Source organism: Triturus cristatus, chromosome 5_1 (genome assembly GCF_964204655.1).
Source record: "Triturus cristatus chromosome 5_1, aTriCri1.1, whole genome shotgun sequence".
Lineage (NCBI taxonomy): Eukaryota > Metazoa > Chordata > Amphibia > Caudata > Salamandridae > Triturus > Triturus cristatus.
Genome location: NC_140587.1, coordinates 771,108,248 through 771,122,437, shown reverse-complemented (window position 1 = coordinate 771,122,437; position 14,190 = coordinate 771,108,248). Strand labels below are relative to the sequence as shown.

General features: G+C 45.1%; 1 protein-coding gene across 4 annotated transcripts in view; it reads right to left on the bottom strand.

The window, feature by feature from the left end:
- Positions 1-1,178: 1,178 nt before the first annotated feature.
- ANKRD29 (ankyrin repeat domain 29) overlaps positions 1,179-14,190 on the bottom strand; it is a 447,476-nt gene continuing 434,464 nt past the window's right edge. For 3 of the 4 annotated variants that reach the window (XM_085605755.1, XM_085605754.1, XM_085605756.1), the window contains 2 exons: positions 9,556-9,654; positions 1,179-3,865 (listed from right to left, as the gene is read on the bottom strand). In XM_085605755.1, the coding sequence (XP_085461881.1) occupies positions 3,782-3,865; positions 9,556-9,654 (183 nt within the window). In that variant the 3' untranslated portion in view covers positions 1,179-3,781. The remainder of the gene's footprint in view (positions 3,866-9,555; positions 9,655-14,190) is intronic. The other variant, XR_014961577.1, reaches the window with a different exon arrangement.

The following is a 14,190-nucleotide window of genomic DNA, read 5'->3' as shown; positions in this document are numbered from 1 at the left end:
AGCACTGGGTTAGTTTGTGCCGTGGCCTCTCGTTCTCCCTCTCACTCTCCCCATATCATGCATTTTATTTTCCAGTAAATGTACATTTTAATTTTAAAGTTTGTGTTGGTCAATGTGTGTTTTGCTTGGTGATTCTTATGGAGATTTTTATTGGTGGAAGTCCATGCTGTATGCATCCCTTTGATTTCAGCAGCCACTGGCCCATTTATTGCTGTGCTGTGCTCTGTGTACGTAGACGTCCAGTGTATGTTGTGTCCAGCACTGCTTTTGTGTGTAAGTCTGTACACAACATTGTGCACATTGCTGTTTCTGGTTTTTGGTAGTTTTGCTCTTTTCAGATTGCATCATGTTCGCAGGAAGCTGTCCATATTTGGTATGGTGTACAGAGGTCTGATAATGATATAGGGCCTGATTATGGACCGCCGAACCTGTGGTGGAGGTGCGGTGGCAGTCGGGGACCGCCGCACTAGTGGTCTGACTGCTGTATTACAACTATGATGGTCGGACCACCATGGCACGCCGTAACCGCCAGAGAACTGCGCTCCCTGGTGATGACGGGGCAGTATGAGGCTGCAGTATGCTTAGCAGAGCCACTGTGGCCCCACCAAGCATATTACGAGTTTCCTCACTGCCAAGGTCTCGTGGCAGTGTTCACATAACTAAGGGGGCCCTAAAGAGCATCCTGGTGCCTCATGCCATGGGGATGTATGCAGGGAGGCACATGGTGTGCCTCTCTGTCTGCAAGCACTGCTAGTTCCTGCACGGCATGTACTTAACAGTCCATGCCATGCAGAAACTTGCTTTGGCGTTCCCATGACGGTGCCTTTTTCAAAGGCATCGCTATGGGAACACCAAACAGTGGTCGACTTTGGAGGTGCAGGAGCATCTCCCGCACTGCCAAAGTTGTAATCTGCCCCTTAGTCTGGAAGGTGTGCTTATGAGAGTAGAGGGGACAATTGCATCATAAAAGTTTGTACTTTGCAGTACAGCTACTACCCACAATGTTTCCTCGATCCTCTTAGACGCACTTTGAGTTTTTCGAAGTTTTATCATTATTTATTTTTGTGGCAACTTCTGCTGCGATTAGACATATTCATTCTAGGGAACTATGTGCTTTGTAAAGGAAATGGCACAGCTCCAGAAACATTTAAGAAACATTTTCACATAAGCATTTAAAGTTGGGACATTGGAAGCCTTTATTTAGGGACACAATCTTGTACTTGAGATATGCATACAATTGTACTTAAGTAATATACGACTTCTCTGTAAGGAAGAAAAAACACAGCCACATCCTAGAGAAGTCACTTTCATTGCCAGTCACATATTTGAAAGCAGACACACATTTCCTCCTGCACAGTGCATGGTAGAAACTGCAACCAAATCATATCAATAATTACTTGTGTCCCCGGATTGGTAATATCGAGTGCAGTGCAGCTTGTGCTAAATGAAACTGGTTTGCACAGATGTAATAAGTAAGCAGTACACCACAACTTGCTATAGGAAAATTACAGATCCACCAATCCCTTGGTGCCCATGTTAGTTTGTTTTTTATGCGGGATTTGTGAAAACAACTCTCGTGCCAGGTGACCAAAGGTGCAGGTATGTGCTTCGCACTGCTCCGTGGGCTAAAGAAGGTTACACTTAGCAGACTAGGATTACTGGAATGCCCTAATACACGTAGCACCTGATTATTTCAGTAAGTGATTGTTCAGAGCGCAAGAGGCAGTGACAAAACTGGTGCTAAATAGACCTTGTAGGTCCTCGGCGCATGACGCCCTGAAGGACCTGCGCTGGTTTCCTCTGAAGCAAAGGATCACATTTAAAGCCATGTGCATTGTCTTCAAGGCCCTACACCAGAAAGGCCCTGTGCCACTGCAACGCTGATTTAAACGATACATCCCCACGAGATCTCTCCATTCAAATACGGAAAGCGTGGTCTGTACTCACACTTACCAGGAGGTGTACGCAAGGGGGGCAGACCTTCTCAGTTAAATCAGACCGGATGTGGAATGAGCTCCCACACTCGTAACGGGCTTCAATGGAGCTGTTGCAATTGAAGGCTCGTCCCGACATAACCTGGTCATGGCCAGGGGCTGTGTTTGCGTATTTTCAGTAAGAGAATTTTTCCTTGTCCACTAGCGCCAGGATACCAGTTTGGTGACAACTGCGCTTTATAAATGTTATAAATAAATAAATAAATAAATAAATAAATAAATAAATAAATGCAACACCTTAGGCCCCATTCAGAAGAAGGAGTCTTCGGGAGAAAGAACATTGTGTCTGAAGGCTTACATCGAATCTGCAGGGTTACACCGGGTCTGCAGGGCTACACTGGGTCTGCAGGGCTACACTGGGTCTGTAGGGCTACACTGGAATAAGCAGGGCTACAGTGGATCTGCAAGATTTCACCAGATCTGAAAGGTTACTTAGGTTATACAGGTTTACAGTGGATCTGCACGGTTACACCGGATCTGCAGGGTTTCACCAGATCTGAAAGGTTACTTAGGATATAAAGGGTTGCGGTGGATCTGCATAGTTACACTGGATCTGCAAAGTTACACCGGATCTGTAAGGTTATTGAGGAGCTACAGGGTTACACTGGATCTGCAGGATTACACCAGATCTGAAAGGTTACGGGGGAGCTACAGGGTTGCAGTGGATCTGCAGGGTTACACCAGATCTGAAAGGCAGTGTTACAGCCAACCTGCAGGTTCCTCCGTATCTGGAAGGTTACAGCAGATCTGCAAGAGGGTTACACCTAATCTGTTACAGCAGATATGCAGGGTTGCAGCAGATCTCTAAGATTACAATGGATCTGCAGAAGCGTTGCAGCGGATTTGCGAGATTACACCATACCTTCATTGTTTCACAGAATCTGCAGGGTTACAGCAGATCTGTAACATGGTTACAGCGGATCTCCAAGATTACAGTGGATATGCTAGGATTACATCAGATCTGTAGGGTTAGGGTGGATCAGCAGCAGGGTGACAGTGGCTCTTCAGCAGGGTTACAGTGGATCTTCTCAGTTACACCTTGTTGCAGGGGTACACCGGATCAGCAGGGTTACAGAAGATCAGCAGGGTTACAGCGGATCTGCAACATGGTCACAGCGGATCGCCATGATTACAGTGGATGCGCTAAGATTACATCAGATCTGTAGGGTTAGGGTGGATCAGCAGCAGGGTGACAGTGGCTCTTCAGCAGGGTTACAGTGGATCTTCTCAGTTACACCTTGTTGCAGGGTTACACCGAATCAGCAGGGTTACAGAAGATCAGCAGGGTTACAGTGGATCTTCTCAGTTACACCTTGTTGCAGGGTTACACCGAATCAGCAGGGTTACAGAAGATCAGCAGGGTTACAGCGGATGTTGTGATTCTGGTGGGCCTGCAACTTCAAATTAAGGGGTATCTGTTCACTCGGGCGACAGAGGGCAGTTTTTCTGCATTATCACCCGCATAGCAGTGTTACTATCCTCTAAAGGCGTGCCGCATCCCGCATCATTTAATACGTTGTTACATTCGTTGTCAGTTTTACAGGCACTGGTGTTGAGGTGAGACGACAAATCCAATGAAATCCAATACTAAGTTTCATTGCTTCCTCAGTGGAATAACAGCATCCAATCGGTTGAAGTGTACTATTCCCCTTTCTTTTGCACAAGACTTTTATTTCACGATCTGACATATTAAAATAAAAGAGCAGTGCAGTGCCTCATCCTGACGTCAGACTTGCCGCCTTTGTACAGGGCCAGACGTAGTTGTGTCGTCAGCTGGTAGAGCACTTTTAGCCTCTGGTGCCCATTCCTTTTCTCTGAAGGAGTTTGAGGATACGCTCATTTTTTGTTAGTTGTGCTGGTAGTTCCTGTGCCTGGAAAAAAACAGTCATATTAAAAAATGCAACACAGAACCAATGATGAATAAAAATACCAAGGGTAAAAAGCAAACTCAACAAAACAAAAGACATAAGATGGACGTGTGGGAGTTAATGCCAGTGGCAGAGCAAGGATATGAAAACCCTGTACATTTACATCAGAACATAAATACCTCAGCAAGTTTGAGATATTAGCAGTATTTTTAGTCAGACTTTAAGTATTAATTAGAAGATAAGTGTCAAGTTAATTCTCATCCAGTGCAAGCATCTGTACAGCGCCGCAGTCACATTTCAGAGTGGAGAGGTGTGGCTCACTGGTTAGAGGCGGCAGACCCGTAAGCAGAGAATCGGCCAGGGACCAGGGTTCAATTCCTGACGCGGCAGGGTCGTGGACCAGGGTCAAAAAACGGACTCGATAATTCTCGCCTCGGTACCTACTCTAACCAAGAACACACTCGGCAACTCTGGGCATTAAGCTTGCCTCATCTCTACAACGGTCCCCCACAGACGCCGGGGATGCCTGGTTTCACCTTGGAGATACCCAGAAAGGGACCATCTCACAGGGATAGCCAGGACGGGGTCTACAGCGCCGGGACGCCCCGTTGCTGGGGCAGCTGTGCGCTTTACAAGTCTACAACATTTACATTTACATTTACATTTCATAAGCATATCACCGTGAAACAACTTGACTGTTATGTTGAAGTGTTTTAGAAAAAACTGTGTTTCTTATGATAGCGGTCAGATGAGCATCCGACTTTCATTGAAGTGGGATTAAGACTGCCCAACAAGGAGTCGGCGGTCACACCCACCATATTTTGATAAGACCGATTTGAAGGCAATCGGAAACTGTCTTTTTGTACTGTGGCTTGTGCTGCGGCCAGACAAGGGCCGCAGCACAAGCAGCAGTAGAAAAAGGCATTTTTCAAACATCCATGCACTGTGTGCCAGGCACCATGTGGTTCCTGGCACACGGTGCATGGATGTTTGGAGGGGCACCACATGTGCCACCCTGGCCACTTAGCAGTGGCCCAAGGGAGACTGGGGCCCTGCTTGGGGCCCCTAAAGCCCCTTTCCAGTTGCCTTTCCATGGCGGTAGGACCGCCATGAAAAGCCAGTTGGAAACGCACATCGTGATCCTGATGGCGGTGCCTGAGTAGGCACCGCCTCCACTCAGGATCACAAATCCGACCGATGCTCCATCAGGATCAGTAGATTCTTTTGAGGGTAGCGATCCATTCCCTGACAGTCAAGGGTCCGACCATCTGCATTGTAATGTGGTGGTCGGCCCGAAGGGCTGTCTGTCGGTGGGACCACCACCGACGGTCTGCTGGTGGCGGTCCCACCAGCATCATAATGTGCCCTAAAGTTAGCACTGTGGTTCTATTAAGAAGCAAAATAAAAAAATCCTTCCCACATAGTGGCCAAGCTTCCTTGCCTGATCTTCAACCACTACTTTTTTTAATCAGTATTAGGTTTTATTTTAATTGCACTTGTAGGTTTGAAACCTCTCTGATTTCATCATTTCTGATATACCTGGTACATTTTCTGAACAGGAGACTCGCATCCTCAGGACCCTGGCAGGTGCCTTACATAACTTGTAAGCAAGTTGCTGGTCAACAGAGTACTTGGCCCTGCTGGAGATGAGGGTCACCCATAGTGGCAATCCTGTTACCATGGTTACTCACATCCTCATGTATATGCCATGACACAGCTATCTGTTGGTGGGTGATGATTAATAGGTGTATGGTCCAGGCATATTAACTCACCCCTCATGTTGGAAAGTCTGCCTACTGACCTTTCCAGGTAAATATGCACTGTCTTCCATGATCTGAACTACTTATTTTCAGAACAGTGTCCGGTGTAGGGCTGTAGCATGATATTGGAGTATATGAGGGGTTGAAGAGGCCCAAGCTCGGGCTCTGACCATATGTGCAACTCCCAAGAAGAGTGTTTGCCATGTTAGACAAAATGGGATCTGACATAATTGCTTCTGCTCACATCACTCTTTCCTTCCTTCACAGGTCATTGTAACCAGGGTGTTGAGTGTCTAGTTACGATCCACAACTTGAGGATCCGGTGGTTCCATATAGAGCATCACAACAGTTTCTAACTGTGAGAAATTGGCTTGTTGGTTGACTGGGCTGTGAGTCTTGGTCAAGCAGCAACTACAATCCTTGTGAGGGTGAGGCACAAGCCAATCCCATATTAACCTGTGCTCAACCCTCTGGTAGCTTGACGCAGAGCAGTCATGCTTAACTTAAAGGCCATGTGTAAAGTATTTGTGCAACACTTCAAACAGTAACAAAGTGAAACACCACACAAAAAGGACTCCACGTCTTATTAGAAAAATAGAGTAACATTTCAGCACCCTGAGGCTAACCAAGGGTCCAGGACCTGAGGGGCACCACTTGGAGGTCAGAAACTCACTTCAGCTGGGTCTAGGGGCTGGTGCAGGATGTTTGTGTGCCTTTGATGCCCCTCCCTTGAGGCTCAGATCAGGAGGCCAGAAGACTAGCCCTTTGAGTCACTCTGGTGTCCTGGGTTCAAGGGTGAAGTTGCAGGACCAGTTATCTTTTCACCCAGGCAAGAGGGCAACAGGTCAGCACAGAAGGGCAGCAGTTCCTTCAGAGCAGCAGTCCAGTAGAGTTGTAGTACTTTCACCAGCCCAGCAGTCCTTCTTCCTGGCAGAGTATACACAAGTCCAGAAGTGTACTCAAGAGTTGGTGTCGGAGGTCCAGTATTTATACCCAGTTGTGCCTTTTAAGTGTGGAGAAGCTGGTAGAATCATGCCTTTGAAGTGCACAGGCGTCCTGTCTTCTTGGCCCTGGCTCCAGACTAACTACATGACATGGGGATATGCAGCCCTTTGTGTAGAGACACAGCCTATTCGAGTGTAAGTGGGGCTGGGCCCAGCTACTCCCTCCCATCCTCCTAATGATGGTCCATTCAGTCACACCTAAGCTCCCCATTGTGTGTCTCTGTCTAGGAGGAATACACAAAGCCTAACTGTCATCTACACCCAGTCATGTGACCCAGAGACAGGCCCATGGCACCAAATGGTTAAGGCAAGAACATTCCAACTTTCTAAAAGTGGCATTTTCAAAATCCAACGTCACTATAAGTTAGGATTTTTCATCACAATTCCAGAGACACCAAACTTGACGGGGTCACCTGTTCCCATTTGGAAATTACACTTATAAAATGTAATAAGTTAACTCCAAAGTTATCCTGTGGGAGAGGTAGGCCTTTTTTCATTACCAGGACATGTAAAACCTAAAAGTACATGTCCAACATTTTAAATACACTGCCCTCTGTCCAGGGCCTACTCTACGGGCGACTTATATGTATTAAAAAGGAAGGTTTGGGCCTGGGAAAAGGTTTATTTGCCAGGTCGAAATGGCAGTTTAAAACTGCACACACACAGGCTGCACTGGCAAGCCTGAGGCATGGTTAAAGTGCTACTTAAGTGGGTGGAACAGTAAGTGCTGCAGGCTCACTAGTATCATTTCATTTACAGGCCTTAGGCACAGTTAGTGTCACTTTACTAGGGACTTACAAGTAAATTAAACATGCAAATTGGGTGTAAGCCAATCTAATATGTTTTAAGGAGAGAGCACAAGCACTTTAGCACTGGTTAGGAGTGGTAAAGTGCGCAGAGTCCTAAGGTCAGCAAAAACAAAGTCAGCAAAAACAGGAGGTCTGAAGGCAAAAGGTTAGGAGGAAAACCACGCCAAGGATGCCACGTCTAACAATAACGGCTAAGCTATTTAAAATCTGTTGAGAAAGAGAAGACTAATGCTTGGATGTGTTCAAAATGGGAAAAAGTAGTGTGAAAGTGGATAATATTAAAATAAAGCTATCTAAGGGGCAGAAAAAGTGGTCAGAATTGTCACAACCAAAAAGGTGCTCAAAGATTTTAGCATCAATGTGAAATCCCATGTGGAGTGTATTTGGAGCATGAGTAGAATTTCAGAGTAATGTGGTATCTGCAATTCAAGGCTGTAACGTAATGGAAGGACGGAAGGTCTCATGAAAGCAAGAAGTAATGGCAATTCAGATGTTGTATGGAGGAATGGCAAAAGACTGATTCGCGCAACTGAATGTTTGAAGTACCTTTTCACCAAGACATTTTATTTGTGTGATTAATGAGATCTGCAGCATTGTGAGATAAATGTGTGAATGTGCATGTGTGTGTGCATGGGTGGCATGTATGCAGTCCCAGAGAGTTTCCTGCAGTGTGTGTAGTACTGGTGAGCACTAGACTCGATGTGTCAGCTGGCGGTCAACTACGATGTGGCTTGGTTGGTGAAACAATTCTCATGAATTACCATTTATAAAAAAAACTTGTTATCTGTCCCACAGCTGTTTGCCTCATTATTTCACATATATGCAGTATATTTATAAAAATAAACACATTGGATATAAATAATATATACCATATTGCGTCGTAACATTGCTTAATTTGAGCCGGTGTTTGCAGGTGGGGTCCACCTGCACTCATTTTTGGGTACTGAGACTTATTGTTCTTCATAAAATTCGGACCCAGAGCAAGAGATAGAAAAAACACAAAAGGGAATGGGAGGAGGAAGAGAAAGATGGAAAAACATTGACAAAGAAGGAAAGGACAGGTAAAAATAACTGAAAAGAGTGAGATAATGGGGCAGGAAGTGTCTGGTGGTGGATGTAAGGAGTATGAGCTGGAATCAAGACTGCGCAGCCTTGATGTCAAAACCTACAAAATTCAAGAGCACCGGTGTAGACTTCCAAGCAAAACTTTGGACCCCAGCATTTTTTGTTTTTGTCATAAAATAAGCACTGCCTTGTGACCACTTTGCAACCCTGAGATTAGGGAAACATTTGTAAAATAAGTTCTGGTGACCAAAGATGTCTCAGAAACCCCTGGTGCAGCTGAACGTCAAAGCTGCCGATTACCAAGGCAGTGTAGTCTTCACCCTCTCACCTCTTTCATCCACCATCATACACTCCTTACTCCTTTTTCTCACTCTTGCATGTGTTATTCCTTCCCTGCTTTCTGCTTTTGTCAGTTTTTTTTTATGTCTTTCGCTTCTTTTTTTCTATTTTTTTTTCTCTCTCCTGCTCTGGGTGAAATTCTTATGAGGAAAAACAAGTGTCAGTCCCAAAAAATGAGTGCCAGTTGCAACCTTTTGCAACCACTGTTTCAAATTAAGCACTGCCTGAGTCCACCATTTGCGTGTGGCTCCAGGAGGGTCGGTCATGATGGCGGGGCACTTGTGGCTCGGTAGCCAAACGCTTGGTGTCTAATCTTGTAATCTAGATTGGATCAGACGAGAGATGGACCGTTCAGATGCTTTGAGGTCCAGTCCTTCAATTGAAGGGGGGTGCGGTGGGTGCGGGCTGCCCCGGGTGTCATCACTGAGTGAGGCGACAAAATGGCAAAAATATGAGTTTTAAACACATATTTTTGCCCTTTTGTCAAGCCGGGGGTGACACGAAATTTCCGCACCGGGTACCACCTGACCTTGCTACGCCAATGAGGGGCTTGACGGATTATCCTATTGTTCTTGACCAATAGGCACTAAATATAAACACACATTTTCAAAACCTCAATGCAGTTTCTCTACATTTCGGCATCATTTCCTGACTTTAGAATCAGCTGATTTTGTGTCATTTACCTCCACATCATGCAACAGAATGTAAAGGATTACCTTGTTCCTGAGAGTCGGGTCTGCTCCGGCTTCCAAGAGAAGAGCTACTGCTTTGATGCTGCCACTGAGAACTGCAGCGTGGAGGGCAGAACTACCGTTCTAATGACAGGTGGAAACAAAAGAAAGACTCATCAATCCATACCTAGCCATGATTTCACATCAACAGAATATTGGCCTCAAATGGCTACCTAGCAAAAAAAAATACATATTGTTTGAAATCTACTGTTCCACTTGCACGGAAAGCGCTAATGGCACCCAGGGAGAGCTACTCTAAGTATGGTAGAATAGGGGCCGAGACAGAAGAGGGATTCAGAAAGGACATAACAACGTGGCTCTTCAGTCAGGCATAGACTAGTTGGTGGGTCTTTTCTTCAGTCTCCCTTTAGTGTGGGACGCCTCAGTTGAGGTAGCTGTGCGCTGTACAAATGGCTTTGATTGATTGACTGATAGGGGTTGCTAGTACTAATACACAACAAGTTATGTTTCCCTTTTTCATTCCTGTTACCTGTATCACAATACTGCACTGCAGAGACTTGGGTAACAATCCACAGACCTTCTGTGGGTAGGTATGAAAAGTGAAGAAATACATTTGTGTAGAAGTGATTATGAAAAACCCACGGTATATAATGATATATTTTACATTACACTGACAATTATAAAAAAAACATTATGAAGAATGCCACAATGAAGACAATCCATGACACTAACTCTCCCGCTTAACCTAAGTTACTAATACCTTAACCGCTCGCACCCCTGACCGTAAACACAACCCTAACTCTCACAGTAAAGACCTAAATCAACACTTTAACAGAGCCATAAGTACATCTGTAACATTAAACATAAATCAAAACCTTATCCTACACCTAATCCTAACATAAAACCTAACCATGACCCTGTTCTTAATACTAGTCCTAAATCTAATACCATCCCCAACCGAATCTTCAAACCCAAGCCCAAATTTGAACCTAATCCTAACGCAACACTAATCTAACTTTAACCATGCTGTTATCCTTAACCCCGCCCCTATCCGTATAATGCTGAAATCATTTAGTAACTGTACTTGCTTTATTAGTACTCAAAATAACAATCATTACTTTTTTGTTTTTTTTCATTTTATTTGTCCATAATGGGTTACTTCATATTGGCATCTTCATTTCCACACAGCTTGTGAATCAGGCACTTTGTTTTAGATTAAGTAACAAGACATAAAGGCTTGTACTTTGCTCAAACGTAATCATTTTGTACCTTTAATATATTCTTGGCTTGAATTCATCCTAAATCACAATGAAGGTCTTAAACAAAGTAGGTGAATTAGCGACATTAAGCTTTTACTGTTCAGTTCCTTTATTTGGTTAAAAATCATAACCATAAAAGGTATATAAACACATATAAAACAGACAAGAATGCATGAAAATGCAATTGATTATAGCCTTAGAGCCTGATGTAGCGGGCTTTACCAGCCATTAAAGGCTGGCAAAAGCGTTAAAGGCCCTCAGGCCTTTAACAAGGGAGCGGGCCTTTAATGGCGGGTAGAGCCCGCTACTGAGGGCTCTAAGGCTAATAGAACATTTATTTTCATTTAGCTGGAGAGAAGCCCTACCCACTTCACCCCAGAATCGCATCCACATGTTACTACTAAAACACATTTGCCCTGGTACAATTTCAGAAATACTCCCGGGTGTTTCATACTCCTTCGTGAAGAAAAGCAAAAACAAACTACAATGGCCCTTGCAAAATAATATCCTTTTATTCATAACGAATGGAGACCAGAAACACGTGGTATCAAAAATAAATCTTAGGTAAGAGAAGGATGTGACCCTCACCAAGATGTGTCCCTTTGCTTTCAAATGCCTAGTTTTCATGAACTTGGGGCCCATTACCATCACATAAGACTTGCTGCAATTAGAGGATAGATCAAGAGCTTCCATAAAAGAAACAAAGGAATCCACTAAGCGCTGCAACCCCAGCACTTAAAATTAGGACCGTATCGTTTCATACAATAAGTAGGGTCAATTCCCCATGCGCTGGAGATCTGCCTTCCTCAATAAAAGATAACTTTCCAATCTGTTAACAAATAGAGTAAAAAAAATGGAGCTAAAATGCAACCCTGGCAAATTCCCAGATTAACTTGAAACAGCGTTGTGGAGGAACCGTCATGATTGTAGTGGACCCTGTTGGACATGTTAGAGAGCAGGTTCCTTAGAAAAAACTTAAAGTCCAGGTTCACCACCATGAATAATAGGATAGCCAACAGCTTGGCCTGATCGACTGTCAAAGTGAGATGCATGTCATGAGTGATGCAATATGTGTAGTCATAAGAAATGCATTACGGGGGCGTGAGTTATAGTTAGCTCAGCTAACTATAACGGCTGAATTTCTCTGGTTTAGTACGAGTAAAATGTCAGTCTAACTATAATGTCACTGTATACTTTGTTTTTTTCAGTGAATTGCAAAGGTTTTTTTAAATGCTAATTCCTAACTATAAGGTCCCTGTAACCTTTGGTTTTTTCAGTGAATTTCTATGTTTTTTAAAGTATTAGTCTTGTTTGCAGAGTGGTGGAGAAAGGGGGCAGGGCCTCCGACCAGCTCTCAGGAATTCCACTGTGTAGGACTTACAGGAGGTACCAGGAGAGCTTCTTGGCCCCCAAGTTCCTACAGAGTAAAGTGGACTTCATCTCCCAACCAGTGGTGTGGCAGGAGCCGCGTTTGCAAAGGGGGGCCACACGTCCCCCCTCCTGAGGCTGATTTTGGCCCTGGGGACCCTATCCTCCGGGGCCAGGCCTTCATATATATATATTTTTTAATAAGGGAGGGGGGGTGCGTGGTCCCCCTCCCCTGGATGATGTTGGCCCCAGGGACCCCACCCTCCTGGGGCCCAGCCTTTATTTTTATATTTTTCCAATTCAAAGGAGGGGGACCAAGCGGCCCCCCTACGGGGTCATTTTCAGCCCTGGGGACCCCATCCCCCGAGCCTGCCCCCTTTTAAATTTTTTTTTTTTTTTAATACAAAGGAAGGGCAGCTACACGGCCCTCTCCTAAGGCCGATTTTGGCCACGGGGACCCCATCAGCCGAGGCCAGGCCTTCATATATATATATATATATATATAGTTTTTTAAAGGGGAGGGGGGCTGCGTGTTCCCCTATCTGAGCCATTTTCAGCCCCGGGGACCCTATCCCCTGGGGCTTGCTCCCTTTAAAAAAAAATGTTATTTAATTGAAAGGAAGGGGGCCAAATGGCCCCCCTCCTGGGCCGTATTCAGCCCCTGGGAACCCATCCCCAATGGCCTGCCCCTTTTTTTAATCTTATTTAATTGAAAGGGAGGGGAGCCGCATGGACCCCTTCCCAGGCTGATTTCCGCCCAGAGAAACAGAGATGATCTACTTTCAGTAAGTTGGAGCCTTTTGTGCTCTTGCTTGCTGAAAGCAGAGCACTTGATTTCCTTGGCTTGAGCAAGCCATAGTGAACTGCAATGTCCCGGGGGTAGGCACCCCGTGGTATTGCTGGAGCCGGCCCTGGGGGGTGGTGGTCCTCGGGGCCATTTAGGGCCCCTCCTTTATTCAAATTGGCTCCAGGAAGTGGTCGTCCCTGGGGCTGATGATCTGCTACGGACCCCCTTAATTATTGTATTTGTGACCCGGGGAGGTGGCGGTCCCCAGGGCAGCAGGGGATGCCCTACGGACTCCCCCGCATTACTTTAAAAAATACTGTGTGCCCTGGCGAGGTCACGGTCACCGGGGCAGGGAGGCCCGTGAGCCCCCTCCCTTACAATTGCAATTAGCTACGGGGAGGTGGCGGTCCCTGGGGCTTTGATAGCCCTAGGTGGGGGGCCCGTACGCCCCACCCTATATTTATTATGTGCACCTGGGACCTTTTATGTGAAAAAATGCTTTTATGCCATGGCGGGGTTAGGGAGAACGCTAAGACCATGGCTTTGGGGTCATGGTATTTCCACCATGCCCTGTTTTCTTGATTTTAATTTTTTTGGGGGGGGACTCTGTGAAGCCGAGTCCCAAGATGGCTGCCAACACTTCCTGGTTGAAGGTGTTGGCAGCCAATCAGAGCAGTGCATTTCCCTGCATGAGATTGTCTGTGTTTTGCAAAGACTCCTGAGCAGAGATATCACTATACTTTTCGCAAAGGCTTCGCGAGCAGAGATATCTCTTTAATTTTCAACTTACATTTCTCAAGAACTAATGAATGGATTTACACCAAATAAGCAAAAGGCCTTTTCTTAAACCAACATCTACCTCCCTGCCAAATTTGGTGTAGGTCCGTTCAGTGGTTTCGGCTGTCGTGGGCTAAAGGTTCCTTTGGGAATTGACATTACAAATGCATGGTTATTTCGTGCCCCAATTTCTCAGTTCTACATGGATCACCCCCAAACGTTCCATGACACACAGAACCTACCTTCACACTTTTTTGGGGAAAATTTCATAAAGATTGGTCAAACGACGCCAAAGTTATAGCCAAGTCAAAAAATGCTTTTCCTAAAGAAACATGGTTGTAACTATACCTACCAGCGACCGCCAGTAGGATATATATATATATAGTTTTGTGTTAAATAAAACAATATTTTGCATGTTTTTGGATGATATTAATGTTAAATGATATTTTTGTACTTACAATTATAAGT